General features: G+C 40.7%; 1 protein-coding gene across 3 annotated transcripts in view; it reads right to left on the bottom strand.

Moving 5' to 3' along the window:
• Positions 1 to 619: 619 nt before the first annotated feature.
• lsamp (limbic system associated membrane protein) overlaps positions 620 to 17,148 on the bottom strand; it is a 484,055-nt gene continuing 467,526 nt past the window's right edge. For 2 of the 3 annotated variants that reach the window (XM_085479337.1, XM_085479336.1), the window contains 3 exons: positions 14,444 to 14,582; positions 8,415 to 8,563; positions 620 to 4,276 (listed from right to left, as the gene is read on the bottom strand). In XM_085479337.1, the coding sequence (XP_085335463.1) occupies positions 4,179 to 4,276; positions 8,415 to 8,563; positions 14,444 to 14,582 (386 nt within the window). In that variant the 3' untranslated portion in view covers positions 620 to 4,178. The remainder of the gene's footprint in view (positions 4,277 to 8,414; positions 8,564 to 14,443; positions 14,583 to 17,148) is intronic. The other variant, XM_085479338.1, reaches the window with a different exon arrangement.

The following is a 17,148-nucleotide window of genomic DNA, read 5'->3' on the forward strand; positions in this document are numbered from 1 at the left end:
TCAATTAAAATGGCTAGTTCATACCATCCTCATACTCTCTTATCTTCCTGCATTGTCACTCATCATTCCCATTTGAAATCCCTGTACTTTGAAGAGAATGCTTGCTAGCACCTTCTATTTAAAAAGGACAACAACAAAAATGAAATTAAAAAAACAAAAGACTGTACCCACTGTGCTCAGGTATGAAAACAATGGTGAACAGCTACATTTTCCCTACTGGTGTGTGAGGTTTGAATTGAAAAATGTGAACCTACATGTTTTTCTGAAATTGACATTTTATAACGTTTGCATACATTCCAAAAACATTGCAAAAGCATAAAGCACCGTGTGGCTTCTAGGTCAGGAGCGGTGAGTAAGACTAGAAAAGTCTCATGTAGGGCATAATTTGGTTTAGTGTGACACCTAGTGGCGAAACCTTTTATTGCAGCACTTGCTGCACATCTCTGTGGTGAAAAGAGCCTGAGCCATATTGTCATTAATGTGTGGCAATATGTGGTAGTGATAACACCACAGGCTTTGTCTTTGGCACCAGAAAAAGGTGAAAATGGACCATTCCCCTTGCTAATGAGCAGAATTTTCACACGTTTCCCGCGGACAAAAACGTCTCCCAGAGAAAACATAACAATACATATATTATTTTATTTGCATGTTACATGGTGATTAACACAACATGTGTTCCAAGCTGTCTCCAGAAAGAAAAGGTTACTTTGCTTCGACATTTCATGTCACATTCAAATACAGAACACTGAATTCAAACAACTTTATTTTGTTAACATTTCTCATATACCTTTATTACATGTCATATTTTATTTTTTAGAAACTGACTTCAATTACCTTATACCATAATAAAGTAAAATAGAAAAAAAGGGACATTGCTGTGTCCTAATCCATGATTGAATCTTAATTCCCCGCGACAAAGGGAAGGAAGTACAAACATGATAGTTACATTTGCCTTTTAAACTTTTAAATGTAGAGTTGTATAAACACAATCTTATGGATTTGCTGACTTTACAACATTCTACAGTAGAAACATAATGCTGTATATACACACAGAGGAAGAGAAAAAAAACAATCTAAACTTAATATAGAGGGTTACAAGTGTAACCATAGCTCAATGGAAAGTAGATAGTTAGCTGCTGGGCCAACTCATCATTTATCTCATGCCTCACATGTATGCCACTTTTCCAGCAGGTTAATCATATAAACAGATGAGTACACACGCACACATACACAAGCCAGTTCGGCGATGTTTTGAGGCAATGCTGAGTAGTAAACTACATAGCTGTATCTACAGTCTTGAGTAGATATCTAGGTCTGTCTGCAGGGGGTTGGTGCTGTGTCATTATAGGCTGGCTGTTGGTTTCTATGAGCAATGGAATAACACCAGATCTCCTTTTTTCTCGCTGCTTTATGGATAAGACAGAGCTCCATGGCTTTTATGTCAGTGGTCCTATAAGTCAAGTGCTTATTAGCTGGTTTTAACCCGCACGGAAGCACTTAGACTTCCACATCGGTGAGCTTAGTCTCATTGGAAAACACACCTGAATGGCAGAAATTCTAGACAATGACCTGTATGCAGGCTCATGAAATTAAATGCAGAACGCAATTTGAGGATATCTGACCCAGCTTTTTTGGTCTGTCAGGGTCTCCCCCGCTGAAATAAAACAAAGAGACAATACATTTATTTTGTCTCTTCTGTAAAGCTCACTGGTAGCACAGACCATGTTTATGGAAACTGATCATGAAAAACTATTTCACCACAGCTACCAGATCATTCGGCTCTAATTAAGGTAAGAAGATAACTGCTGATAAACTACAATAGCGTCCTCAAGTATGGTTAAGTTAGAGCCTAAAAATCAATCTGCAGACTGCAGTATAAAAACACCAGGACTCATTCGCACAGTTGTAAAATAAAACCAAATAAGATAAAATAATAAAAAAAGCACGCAACACAATAAAAGTGTAAAAACAAGCAGCTTCTTTCGTATTCTAAGAGATCTGATCGCAAGACATTGTTTTCGTTGTGTCTCATGGAGCTAATGGAAATATGAATTCATAAATGCTTCAGTTTTGATTAAAAACGCGGTGGGTTTTCAGTCTCTGTACGTCTCAGCTTAGACTGGAGCATTACCAACACTACACACACAGCCATGGCCTCAGAAGCATTTACAATGAGAGAACACACTGGGAACGAGTCTTTTAATGCGTGACAAGGATGACATTAATTACACGTGTGTTTTTACAGTACTATCTCGGCTTGGTTGTTTGAAAGAGCGGAGACCTGAACGCACACATCCAATCAAAGAGCTGAGCTGGGCACTGGAGTCCAAACGCTATTAGTCACCACCAGTGTCAGTGCTGTCTCTTTAACAGCTACGGCCTACGAGCTGCTCCCTTTGAAAGATTTTCTTCAAAATATCAACACGTAACATATTTATTTAACCATTTTGTTCATAAAGAAACTAACTCACTGTTCAGTCTAAGCATTGGCAAAAGAGTGATTAGAAATCTTGCTGTAGGACACGGTGAGGTAACAGCACTATTATTCTCATTATTTCTCATTTGTTTGATTTTTTTTCCCCATAAGGCCTTCAGCACAGTGGCCTTGGTGACACTGAGGGGAACTGCATTCAGTATTCATTTGGTTTCTTCTGTCATATTAAATCTCAGGTATGCGTAAGAGCATTATGAAGCTCATAATACTCCCTCTGTTTAACATCATTTAAGCTAGCACGCATCTCGTTTCAAGGACAGGTACAATAATTACTGCACAGAATTATAAAAAACAAAAAACAACATAAAAAACATTGTTGTATAATGGGTATCTGCCAGGTCCAAAGGTCTGCATTTCATTAATCCTCAACAAATCACAACCATATTCAGAATCATGTAAAATGAGCTTTTTTCATATATAAGGACAGTGGATTCATGAGGTGCACACAAAATAATACCCCCAATATCTATATATTATGATTTTTTCTGTATCATTTTCGTATGAAAACACGTGTTTTTGATTAAGAGAAAAACAAAAAAGTAAGTCATTCATTGGTGTCATACATTTTTATCCAAATTCCAGCAGTAGGGATAAAATGATCCTAAAACTCATCGACTGAATGCAAACACTGCTCGGTGCAGCCTCTGAGATAAACTGCACATCATGGTTTTCTTATCATAGAGTAATACAAAATTTTACTATGTACAATACGCATCATTATAACCTACTGTGTGTTTTTCTTCCCTGTTCTCTTTTTTGTTGTTGTTTGTAAGTGAGAGTCTAGAAAGAAAAAGAAAAACAGGTTGTTTTTTGGAATAATGGGGAAGGGTCGCAAGATATCACAGAGCTCCAGACAAACTCATTTCTTCAGGTTTGTTTCTGTTCCCATATTTCTGGGCTCCGCTTGCAATGACACTGATTGCAGAGGTATCTGCCTAACACTATATCTGTGTTTCAGCACAGTAGCATCAAATTACAGCTCTAATCTCATCGCAAAATCAGCCGTAGCAGTTTCCCTTTGAGTTTCACATGTGTTAGTTTGAAATTTACGTGTATATTTGGCAGATGCTTTACGTGTTTCTCATTAATGCACTGGTTATAAACACTCGGTTAAATCTACGCTTTAAGTTAACATAATACATCTAAGGGAGTAAGAAGAAATACACCTCATGTCTTCAGTAGTCCTAGAGACAAATGATTGTTTTCTTGGTGTCCCTGTGAGCCAGGCCACCTTCATTTTTATTCCCATGTAGACAACAAAAAAACAAACAACCCCCCCACAACCCCCCTCCCAAAGCCCGACCCAGACCCAGAAGACAAGATAAAGCAGAAACAAAAGAAGTGCATACCAATCAAAAAGAACAATGCAATTCTTTAAAAAGCACTGTTTGCTTGTTTTGTCCTTCATTTTACTCTTTTTTTTTTTTGTTGTTGTTCCTAAAACATTTTACTCATAACCCATCGTTTTTTTTTCACACCTGTAAGCAGTGCTCGACAGCACGTAAGGTTTCTGTATCATGATGCAAACAGTCTGGGGAAGAGGGCGGCAAAGTTGGTAATAAGGTAGCAGTAAGGATGCCGGTGAGTTGGAGAGAAGAAGAAGAAGAAGAAGAAGAGCGAATGGGGCGGAAGGCCAAGGTGCGAGGCTGGGGGGAGAGAAGGGGAAGGATAGAGGGCAGGGATATTAACACTTCAAGAAAAGGCAGGCGAAGGAGGCTAGCAGGAGCCACAGTGATTGAGATACACAGGCAGAGCCGTTGATATCTCTGCCTGTCCCGGGTCCTGTGTGGAGAAGCAAAGAGAGAAAGGCAGCAGGGTTAATAAGAGCTCACTCAGACTTCTAGAGCAACCACAATATTGGTTTGAACAAGAAAAAGAACAATACAGTTTTATTTCCTTTTAATCCTGCACAAAAAAGGGTCATTGCATCGCTGTTCTGTTGCTAGCAGACATTCTACACAGTAAACTGGAAAATAAACATGTGTTTGTAGCCTTTTGCAGGAGTTTTTGGTGACATCTAGTGGCCATGTTGTGCCATTGACGCTGTGTTATTCAGTGATCATTCAACGCTTTAAACCACAGAGGAGGCATAAACCGGTGAGCCTGCTGATCAAGCTTAATATGACAGAAAAAAATAAATAAATGCAGTCTTGTTGCATAATACAGGAAACTGCAAGCTGCTGGTTTAACAACTGCCTGTAATACTTGTTGCCATGTTTGTAGCTCATCAAGCTAAGTTAAGTCAGCAGTAGCCAGGCTATCAGGTTAGGTATATGATCAGTGAAAATCATGTGATTTGAATGCTAAACAAACACAACTAAAGTAAATTTTACCTGCTAGTTGCATATAATAATTGCAGAACTTGTTTGGGCCCTCCATATGTTGCATTTCTACCAAGTTCATGATATGGAAAGTAAAAATTCCTTCACATTTCCCACAAACTGGCTTTTTATGACTTTTGATCTCTGCAGCTTTCTTCCACCACTCTTCTGCACAAGATTTATGGAGCGAATAAACCGACATTTAGACAGTATTTTGAGTGTAAAAGAAACACTTATCACCTTTTCCTGTGTGTCAGTCCAGTAAAATAAATGTTAGATGTCACTAAACTCAACAAAAACACAGACCTAACTTATCCAAAGGAAATATTGTCATGGACTAATGTTGATCTGTATCCAGGCGTTCTGTGGGACTTTTGTTACTGTTTTATTATATATTACTACTTTGTTTCTATATGTTGGCACTTTCTTTCTTTCTTTGGAGTATCACGAAAAAGGAGGTTTTATTGCCACCAAAAATAAATTGATCATCTCTTTTAACTTTCAAACATGTTTCCCTTTTGTTCAAATCCCAGTCTGCAGTGTCAGTGCAGATGTCTTCCTTTGGGAGCTAGTCTCCATTTGGCTTTGCCTCCCTGCCACGATTTCCTCTTTTTACAGCTTTTAAGTGCTGGCAGAGACAACGAGACACATTTGTCACAGTGAGTGGAGCCACTGCTGGCCACGGGAAATGTGGGTTTGTTGCTCTGGTATTGTTTACGGCGCTCGTGGCATATTATACATGCACCCATCATTTTGAAGTGTGTTGTTTTTGAGTGCAGTTTGATATAAAATTCAAATGTTGGGTACACGACGGCCCTCTGAGCTCAAAGCAGCACTGTGCCAGCCAGGCTTTGGGGTGTGAAAGCTCAAAGAAAGCAATTCAAACAGCATTAATTTTGTGCTCAGTGAAACAACTGTGTGGGATCTCTGACAGCTGCCAATGTGAAAAATATGATATTAACAGCGAACCATAAAAGTAATGGTGGAATCATCACCCGGCTCTGCGGCCCTGCGCAGCTTCACGATTCTTCAGGCTGAACCATTTACGAGCGCTGTTTATTCCTCGATCTTCTCAGCAACCCCCACATGTTCTCACTGCCAACAAAACAACTCTGATAACCCCGCTGTATGCCATTTGATGCCCAGCTGCCGACCGTGTTTGAGCAGCTAAAGAGCCTTATATTCAGAAAAACCATGAAATCAATAGTCTGTAAAATAAATCAAAGTGGATTTAACCACTGCTCCAAATAAAAGAACTCCAAATTGACACCAGCGCTGCTCTTGTGGATCTGGATGTCTGAGAAGTTTAGGTGCCAGAGACGTGTGTGTGATTGTGTATGTCAGCTTGTTAACATGCTTTTTTATACCCTCAAGTGGCCAAAAATCAGTGATGGAACTAGAACGCTTCATGAATATTGCAAACATTTACATGCTTATGAATGCAGCTCAGTTATTAAAGACATCCGCACTGTGATCTAATTTTAGTTTTGATGCTTGTGAATTGAGACAAGCTTTGGTTACATCTAGCCCGATCCCCCTTCTTCCCTTTTAAATCTTCACCACCGAGCTGAGGGTGCCTTTGTGTGTCTGTCCCATTCTTGGGTGCTGAAGGTGGATTAGGACAATCTGGGGGGACATGCTACTGTTCTGGGAGAGTCTTCTCTCTCTGTGTCTGTGTTCGTTGGTCTTTCCTTTATGTGTGTTAGCATTCTTGAGTTTTGCCTCTTGGTTTTTCTGTAGTCTGACCTCACTCCATGTCCTAATGAACCATATGCTTCACTTAAAATACGTTTGTTCACCTTTGGAAAGGAATATTTTGCTTTTCCTGAGGTTTTTTCCCATTAATAGTTCTTTTGTGGTGTTTTTTTTGCATGTTTAAATAACGTTTCTAAGGGCAGAGACTGCATCACAGAGCACAGAAACAGACTTGGCTTCTCTTTGACTTTAGTCTGAAACTTAAAACTTTTCACCAACTGCCAAAAGCTCATTTCATTCTCCCGCTCGAGCCATCTTTCCTAAATTTCTCTAAGTGTTCGGCCAAATGACTAGAAATGAACACACAGTGAGCTCTTTACTTCTCGCAGTCGTTCAGCAGCGAAGCTTAAAGCAGAGCACACAAACTGCAGCGAACTGCTGCTCTTCTGGTTTTCAATAGTTCAGCAGGAAATTAGGTTAATAAAATTAACACTTAACCTCCATATTCATTATCCTTTAGGTGATTTTTTGTGACAGAGGACAGGAAAAAAGAGGTGCAGTAAAGGAACACCCAGGCATCTGCAACAGCATTATAGCATATGGGCTGCCTGCTACGCCCAGTGAGCAAAACCAGCACCCCAGGTGACGTCTTGGTCATACATGGTGTAGTGATGATACTATAGTCTTATTGTTATATATGAACACACAGGGACTGCATAGAAAGGGGTGGAGGATACGTGCTCAGCCTGAGTATACAGCAGCTTAACTAAGGGACCAGCCCCATAAATGTTACAGAGAAGAAAAAGTTTGAGCTTAATCTTTAAAGCAGAGAAGGTGTCCGCCTTCCCAAATAATCTGGACACTGGTTCCACAGAGAGATACTGATAGCTGAAGGCTCTGCCTCCCATTCTACTTTAAAAAACTGGCAAATTCAAGTAAGCCTGCAGTTTGAGAGCGAAGAGCTCTACTGGGACAATGTGATACAATGAGGCCTTTAAGATATGATGGAGCCTGGTCTTTCAGGACTTTGTACGTGAGGACTTTGAATTTAATTCCTTGATTCAACGGAGAGTCAATAAAGAGAAGCCAATATAGGAGAAATATGACCTCACTTCTGTGTTTTCAAGGCTTTTCAGGGAGCTTTTAGGACAAATGGTTAACAGAGAATTCGAGTAGTCCACCCTGGAAATAACAAATGCATGGACTAGTTTTTCAGCATCACTCTGAGACAGGATGGTTCTAATTTTGACATGATCAAATCAATTTATTTATATAGCACTTTTCACAGGATAAAAACCACAAAGTGCTTCACAGTAATATAAAACAGAAATACATAAAATACATTAATAATAAAACACACAGCACAAATCGAATTAAAAGCCAATCTAAATAAATGAGTCTTAAGTTGGCAAAGATGAACTCAGTTGGCCCTAAAAATGTGTGTTAGCGGACATTTCCTGATCATGACATTAGTAATGGACACCAGGGTGGTACTAGCAGACATCTAAGTATCTGGTTAGACATGTTGCTTATGGCCAAATACAGCAACTCTAGCTTTGTCTGACTTCACAAGCATAAAATCATAGGTCACCCAGGTCTTTATGTCTGTAAGACATGCCTCTAATGTCACATTTAAATAGCACATGGAAGTAGTGAGGGTGGTGAGCAGGTCTACCAATCAGAAAGTTGGTGATTTTATTCCCATCTACTCCAGCTTGTTTTGAAGTATCCTTAGGGCAAAATACTGAATCCAGAGTTGCCCTGAGGGTGTGTGGGGGTTAGACAAGTGCTTAGCTATAGAAAAAAGTGCTCGCATGAATATATGTGTGATTGGCTGAATGAAGCTCGTAGTATAAATCACTTTGATCGCTCAGTTAGCACCATTTTATTGTGTATATACTCACTATAGAGGAAAAGGCTGGCATTCTGGACGCCCAGTCGGTTTGAGGCCACGCAGGTATAGTTCCCATAATCCTCTTCAGTGATGTTGGCAATCGTGAGACTAGTGGTAGTTCCAGAAGTTTGGATGGTGATGCTCTGGGTATTAGCCAGCCTGGAGAGGAGACGTAGACCAGACAGTTTTAAGAAACTTCAAAGTAACAAAGATTAAAATTAGGTCTTGAAACCAGAAACCTTGAAACAACATTCAAAATGTCTTTACAAAGTGATACATTATATATGTCCATATGTTTTATAATCATGTCTGCCTGCAATGTTTTGCTAATGGACTGTTACTGTACTGGAGTAAAGGTCTTCAGATAGCCAAGCCCATTAATTACATTCCAAAACAAGTTGTACCTTCTAGCCGGACGTTACTTTGCATCAGCGGGGGTCACGCTGCTGAACTCTCTGAGCGTAGGCGTTGTGGCTGCTCAGAAGAGCAAGATAAGCCTTTCTCATTTTGGAACAAATTTATTTCATTAACAGTTTGATAGGACGCTGCATTTTACCAGCAGGTGAATGCAGCGTCCTATCGAGCAAAGAGAACAACATGCAGTTCGCACGGGGCGAGGGGAAACGCCTGTGAAGATTAGCTTTGGATGAATACCTGCAGAACTTGCAAACGAGTGGAAAAAATTATGCGTTACTTTCTTTCTCTAAATCAACAATTCAAATGTCACCTTTCACATTATTTTAATTTTCTTTCTTTAACACCAACCAAAAGAATACTTTCAGTTGTTTTCGTCCAGATGAAATACCAACACGCTGCTAGCGACCGTCACACTTCTGACTGTCGCTGATGTCAACCTTGAACCCCACTCACAGCAAATGAATCAATACAGCTTTTGCTGACTCAGACTGTATACCTTGCTGATGAACTGCTCCTTATATCATCACGACTAAATAAAACTAATTTAACGCCACGCCGTGCATAATGGATTCGTCTTGTTCTGGGCTGATTGAGCGCTTTCATATCATGAATGAGGTGAGGCTCATTCAAGGCGCCTCAACTTAATCCTACTTAAGTCGGGGTAATGTGGTAATCGGAATTTGAGCAGAGGAGCGAGAAGTTTGTGCTGACACATACGAGGCTGATAGGAAGTATTAACATAAAAAGGAAACGGCACATCATGGCACAGCATAATTTGGTTTGCTGGGGTGCTGCGGTGGCGGTAGGGAGTGTTGAGGTCCTTCCAACAGGGACACCTTGGGAGTGCTGGGAACAGTGTGTGTGTGCGTTTGAAAGTAAGAGAAGACGGGGCAAGTGCACCGGCACAGTCTCCCCCTCCCTCTCTGATGATAAGGCCAGCAGCAGAAGATATATTCTCCAGTGTGTCTTCATGAGAAGTGACTGCACTATTAAAAAGGCCTGCCTGCCTACGGAGCATGCTGAGCGATCTAGATAATGCACAGCACAGCACTACAGGGAGCTGAAAACAAACACCTATGTTTGTTTTTTTTACAGTAGATTGCAGCTCATGATTTGTGATGCTCTGGCAAGAGTCTGAATGGACGCAGACAGAAAAGATAGAAGTCTCTTTTGTTTTCACAGTTTGCTACAAAGGCTGTTAGTTCACTTAACCAGCTGCAGAAAACTACGATGTTATAATAAAAAAAAATTAAAATGGATCTGTGTCCTCCCAGAGTTCACCTTCTCCATATTTGCATTTATGGAGCTCAACATTTTAACTTTTAACGCGTTGGCACACGCAGCTTCACGACTTCCATCACTTCTGATTTCAAGTTCATCCTCAAATATGCCTGTGTGTCTGCCAGGTTCTTCATCTGGCATAATACACTGGAATATATTATCTGAAATTTGGCAGGAGTTGTGGATGTCAACCTTTTTTTCACCCCCCCCCCCCCTTTATTTTTGGAGGGACGCTTTTATGTTTGATGATTTTCCTCACAGGCAGAGGGCAGCAGAGCTCTACTGGATATCTTCCAACCATTGTTTCCTAATGCAAGGAAGCTACAATAAAACCCTGAACTGAAATGATTTGACCCCGTTTATTTGGCAGAGGGCATGTGGTGCGCTCACGAGGGCTGCAGTCTCGGGCCGGGACAGATGAAAGACCAAAGCAAATCATCGGACGACAGATTAGATTCCGCAGCCTGTGGGAGCATCTAAAGTAGGTCATCAGCGCCAAGGAGAGTGACAGGTCTGTCATGATTCAGGGCCAGTGATAAATGAAATCAAGAGGAGAGTCCTGCTGAGACTTGTAACCCAGAGATGATTGAAAATGCTCTGGTCGTTGTGACAGCCACGCGTCAGCTGACAAAACAACAAACATATCCGTCTGTCACACTAGCTGACAACTCAGTTTGGATTTTCTCATGTCAGGAGCACGGATGGAGCGAATCACTGTTCAAAGAGCAGGAGAAGCATCCTACTTTAGATGCTTTTGGAGATAGGCAGATGCTGATTCTAAGTTTTGTAGTGTACTGATTTACAACTTACAAATGTGGAAGCAGTGGGAGAATGCAAAAAGTGCAGGAAGGGTCATGACATCCAGGTAGCATTATCACTGCTCTAAACTCATGATGTATCTGTGTCTGCTGAGGCTAATTGGGTCTTCAAGCACTGTGAAGATTCTCAGAGACCAGCAAAGTCAGAGGCGTTGTGAAGTAACGCTCATTTCTGTTTCATAGCATGAATTTCAATTCATCACCTGAGGAGATTTCAGCGAGACTGACAGAAGATGGATGTTTGCAGTTTTAGTGGAGTTAAGCTTCTCTGCTCAGAGTTCAGCACCTCGTTGTGTGTTCACCAGCTCGTGCCAAACAGTTTGTTCAAACTCTGGATTGTTTGTTTCCTCAGTTTGCTCGGTGCAGGTGAGAGCAAAGCTTTTGGAACCAAAAATTGGTGCCTCAGTCCCGTTCCAGGCAAGCTGCTGTGTTTTTTTTTTTGTTTTTTTGGAGGGGATAAAACAAACCCGGGAGAGGAAGTGATTACAAAAACTGCTGAAGTCCTTCTAAGCTGACTTTGACGAGGAGGCAAAGACCAAAGACCAAAGCTAATGAGAAAACTTCAGTGGAACTTTTAAATATACTTCTAAAAAATGTAGAAATGAGAAGAAAAGAGTTCTTTTCTTTCAATTATAACACACTTCCCTGCCGAACTTAGCTGTCTGATTTTGAGCTTATCTGATCAAAGGAGTATAGGAGAGTTGTTAATTTGTCAGTTGTTATTAGTGATATCACGTATAAAGATTTCATCAAGTTGAGATGAAAGGGAATGAATGATGACCATTAGAGATTTTTATAGCTTTCCAATCAAAAAGGGCACAGTGTTTATCAGCATAAACCTGAGCTGCAGTTGTTAGCACACCAGCTAAATAGCAAAGAAGTGTTCCTTCTAAAGATCAGGCACACTGCTCATTAGCTACAGCAGCTTCCTTTGTTTTAAACAGTGAAGAACTTGAGAACATTAGCAAAGGTATGGTTTCATTAGCCAAAAAAGTTTTATTATCAAAGCCTTTTCTGATGTTGCTAAAATTTAATGTATAACATTTGAATATGTTTAAAAATATGAATACTAAGAGCAATATCCTGAACTGTTTTATTATTAATATTAGAGCTAATGTTTATCCTTAATTCAATGTAGCACAGACTTGAAGAACCTTGTTTATCTTTTACAGGTATTTAGCTGTCGAGGCCGGGGCACTCGACTAGAACATTTGTCTTTTAATAGACCGTGCTTTTGCCCAATATTACATGTTTTAGGCCTCTTCTCATTTCAGTGTAATTCATACAGAAACATTATGTATCACACTAAAATAGCAGAAGATGCTTTCAACCAACATAGCAAGTTGGAGCCACAGATTTTATATAAGCAGATTAAAGAAGAAGAAGAAGAATAAACCCCTGCTGACAATTAGGAAGTACACACTTTTCCAAAACGGGTGGTATGATAATCTTTTACTTGAAGTCTGCGGACATAAAAAGTAGGCAACTGGAAATGAGGATCTACCCTAAATCTTACACCTTTAACCACATATATGCCATATGAGAATCTAAGACTGGGCAACAGCCCATTACATACAATTGAATTTAAATGCAGATATTATCTGATAATCTGTGTGTGTACGAGGTTAAACTAATTAAGGAGGAAACAAGCGCAGGAGCAAGACCTCCTGTAAAGAATCAGGTAAATAAGACACAACCAGGCAGTAAAATTAAAAAGCCAAGCAAAGATAAATGATATTATTATTGTGCATTAACATCACCATCGTCCAAGGAGAAAGAGCAATAACATTTTCCACTGGCGTAGAGGAAGAAGGGTGCCTTGAATAGGCGCACGGCCAAAATCCTCTGCGGGACAAAACAACTGAGATGGATGAGAGTTGGAAACAACAGATAATGTAAAAATATTTCAGCTACTACCATTAATCTTTCTTTTCAAGCACTGTCATGTGCTTTTTCCTACAGTCTTCGGTGAACTTTTACTGCAGCATGTATTTTTTGTCTTTATTTCTTTTTTCTTATCATTAGCTTGTTCCCGTCGAGCCCTCTGCGTTCCCACACTGACTCAGCCGTTGAGTCTGCAGCTGAGGAGGAAATTTCTCAGGTTATTAAATGACAAGTGTTGAAACTGAGGCACTGGCTTGTCATTCCCTTTGAATGTCATTACATTTCCTTCCTCTTCAAGTGTTTTTCAGGCACACGCATGACACTTAAAAGAGATAGCTTTCCAATAAACATCTGTGTCTGGTCACACAATTGGCAATTTCACAGGAGACAGTACAGTGCAGGGATCCAGATTTCCATTTCAGTGGAATTACTTTCAGTAAAAAAAGAAAAGGAAAAGAGTTTCTGAGATTTTCAGCAGCTACACCATATAAAGTAGCAGCAAGGCCGATCTGGTGTCGTTTTTCTCTTCTCAAAAGAATGTCACAGAAACCACTGCTGCGATGTTCAATTAACAACAGAATAGCAGCAGAGTGAACGATAAAGTGGGTGATTACTCACCAATGAACTACACGGACGATGTTATCAAAGCCAGACAAGGGTGTGACAATGGGGACCACTGTAAGAGCACATTTGACAAAGGAATCAAAGCAATCCATTATAACCACTGGGTCATAATACAGAGCATGCCTAGCACTGAAAATATGAAAAAAACACTTAGAGGCTGAGAAGGGATCAACTCAGGACAAACCATGCAGAACGATACTGATGGAAGCCGTTTTTAATGCACAACAACAAGCAGGACCTTGCTGTTGCCCTGTTATTTAAAGACAGCTCATACAGTGAGTTAATTCATTACTCGCACTTAATTCTTATAAAATCTATTTAGCCTCTATGATTACTTTAGGTGCAAAGCCAACAACCTAAATCAAGTTTTCTGACTGCCTTGGGCCAAGAGAGGTCAAGTCCATTCAGAGTCATTTCCGCACGCTTTCATCAGTTGCCTGTGACCAGCAGCACTTTAGCTGTAACTAATTAATAATGATCAGACATAAAAAGGTTCAGGATTGTAATTCACGTTGAGTATGAGCGTTTCAAACATCGTGAAGGCTTTTTTCCAGGACTGTGCAGTTTCCAGTCATTTTAAATGAGAGAAGGTTTTCCGTCTTGAAACACTACAGGAGTTCATTACCATCAGTCAGTGAGTTGCCATGGTTGTTTGTGGTAAGGGAGGCTGATGGCTTGCCCTCTATGTAATGGGTTGTTGGTACACAGCTTGATTGTATGCACCTGATGTTGTTGTTTCAACTGTATTAATATTTTAGTTCACTCTTAGCCCTTGATTGGTCTTTGTGGAGGCAAAGAAAACACACAGGCTGAGATTACAACCTGAACTTGAGCCACTATGTGAACTCTATTTATCTGCAACTTTAGACTGCCAGCATTTTTCACTGAAATTTGATCTTGACAGCTGAATGTTGTGTTATCTCTCCTTCAAGTCATTGTTTATGCAGTTCTAGTAGTGTGTAGTGTGGTTTGCAGTGTAAAAAAAACAAAAAAAACAAGCGGGTAATGCTTTTACCTTTTATCGTCTCTGTACCATTCGAACTCTGGTGTGGGGACTGCGGTTACTTCACACCGCAGTGTCCCGTTGCGGCCCACGGGAGTCTCGGAGCTCTGGGTTTTCTTTATTGTTGGAGGATCTGCAGAGTCACGCAATGCTGACATAAGTCACACGTTAATGTGTGGGGATAGGTATCTTTGAAATAGTCAGACTAATATAGTGACAAGCATGTCTGAACAGCATTACTAATATACAGTTGTGGTCAGAAGTTTACATACACTCATCATGGGTATAAATGTCGGGGTAATTTGAGTCGTTTAATGACTTCTTTCAACTGTTCTTTTCCAGAGTGGAATGTTTATACAGCACATGTCCTTAATGATTGTAATGACTTAAAGCTCCAACCTCATCTCCACTGAAAATTTGTGGACTGGGCTTAAAAGTAGAGTCTGTGCCAGGAAACCAACCAATTTAAATGAACTCTACCGATTCTGTCAAGAGAAATAACAACCAGAATGCCAGAACCTTGGTAGCATCTGGTTGAGGTGCAATTTGCTTAGGAACATTAAACCAGATATTAGTGGAGGTAAATTCAAAGTAAATCCAAAGTACATTCAAACTTGTGCTCCCAGTTTTTGTAATTAAAAAGTCAAGTCATGAAAAAGAACAGTTCAAAGACATCGTTAAATCCCCAAATGACCTTGACGGTCAAGTCCACAATGACTGTACATAAACTTCTGAGCAGAACTGTGAGTGCGGTGCAAAGGAAATTTGAATTTAATCACAAACACTTGTGAGTTGACTTGATGCATGCTCAATCATCCAGGCAAGTAAAAAGGTTGAATCTGTTCACCTGGACGTTTGCAGCGTTTCCCCAACCTTATAAACAATTTCCCTGCCGGTGACTGATGCCCTCAGGGGTCGGTGCATTGGTGGTTCTTGGTGTCCGGGGCTGGGCGCTCAGGTATGTACCAGCTCACTCCCGGTGGCTACTTGGCGGGGCCTGGCGCCTGTTGCTCGGTCAGGCCTCCTCCGGGGTGCGGGGGGCCCTCGGGCCTCCGGCCTCTGGGCCTGCGGCTCGGTTCACTCTGGCACAGCTGGCTGCCGGCAGTGCTGGCCCCCTCTAGCTTCTGCTCGGTGGCTACTGGGTGACGCCTCGTCTGGGGATCCTCAGCCCTTCCCATGAAGGTGGCACGGATGCCCCTCCGGTGGTCCTCCTTGGGCTCTCGCACTCTGGGGCCTCTGGATGTCTGGGGCCTGGATCTCCTCCATGCCTGCTTCATGCCCTGGGGGACGGGGCTATGGCTCTCTACATCCTCTTGCAGACCATTACATGTGGAAACCATTTGAATACAAGCGCGCTGATCCATACAGGTGTGCACACGGGTGTTCACTGTTCGTAGACTTAAATTACACCTTTCTTGGCTGCTACTTCAAAGCACATTGTGCGCTGTCTGTCCTGCGTGCTGCACAACAACATTGAATATTTAGTATTTACTGCTGTTTACACTTAGCTAGATTAATGCGATGGTGTTGTGTTTAGTATGTTGCTTTGGTTTTTTTTGCTTGTTTTCTATTCTTCTTCTCTCAACAGGTGATCCAGGAGATTTTATTTTATTTTATTTTTTTCCCTTTCTCACTGTCCCTCTTCCCTTCTGTTTTTCTTTTCCTTCCTCTTTCTTTCTCCTTTTCCTATCCCTCACTCATGTCTGTCCCGTCTGTAACATCTGAAAATAAAATAAATAATAAAAACAAAGGTCGATCAAATGGACCAATACGGCAATGCCACGATGATCCATTTGGCAAAGTAAATCCATTGGGTATCCTTGTTGGTCTTCAGACAACAATTCTGATGGCTAAAGAACCAAATGGGACAGGCAAAAAATAAAAAAATAAAAAAATAAACAATTTCTGATCAATGGTCATGATAATTTGCATAATAATCAGTGATGAAGGTACTGATCTTATAGCCCGTTGTTCATTTAGTGCTCTAGGTTCAGTTATTGTGCAAATGTACTGTTTATAAGGTTGGGGAAACCTGCAGTCAGCTGAGACTGAAGAAGTCACTTGAATGAGTGACAAAACATTTCTCCCACTGAAAACGCTGCAAACGTCCAGGTGAACAGAATCAACTTTTTGCGACTTGTGAGTTGAGTGTTTGCCACATTTTGTAGATTCAGTGTAAGATTTTGCTCCAGTTTTAGCTCTCACAGCTCAAAAAACGATGTCAAACAGATTATCCAGGTCTCGATTAATCAGTGAACTTAATCGACTGAGTTCACATTTATCAAGTATATTAGCATTCATCATCCACACATAATCATTTTCCACCCCAATGGCCAAAAATGTGTCCCAAGTGGATTAATGCCCATTTTCCAGTCAGGATAGGAAATGGTTTAATAAAATAATCTTTATCATTTAATTCAGGCACTCAGTGTTGGCTAAAGTGCGGTTTGGGCAAACAGCCATCCATGATTTATTCAGATCAAAGAGAATTCTGTAACTTCTCTTCGGGGGAGGTGTTGGTTTGCGATGGCTCATGAGCTCTTCATCAATCCTGAACAGCCGACGAGTGTATTAACACTTGTCAGGATATAAACCGTGGAAAGGACGTGATTACGTGGTCTTGTTTAGAAGTTTGAAGTATCCTTTAAATGATGATGTGTTATGTGAGAATTACCATGGCAATGACTTCTGCAATCAATGTTACTGAGCTTCTCTTT

Source organism: Copadichromis virginalis, linkage group LG14, assembly GCF_057382275.1.
Source record: "Copadichromis virginalis isolate Kocher_CV1m ecotype Utaka linkage group LG14, C_Virginalis_male_GT1.1, whole genome shotgun sequence".
Classification (NCBI taxonomy): Eukaryota; Metazoa; Chordata; class Actinopteri; order Cichliformes; family Cichlidae; genus Copadichromis; species Copadichromis virginalis.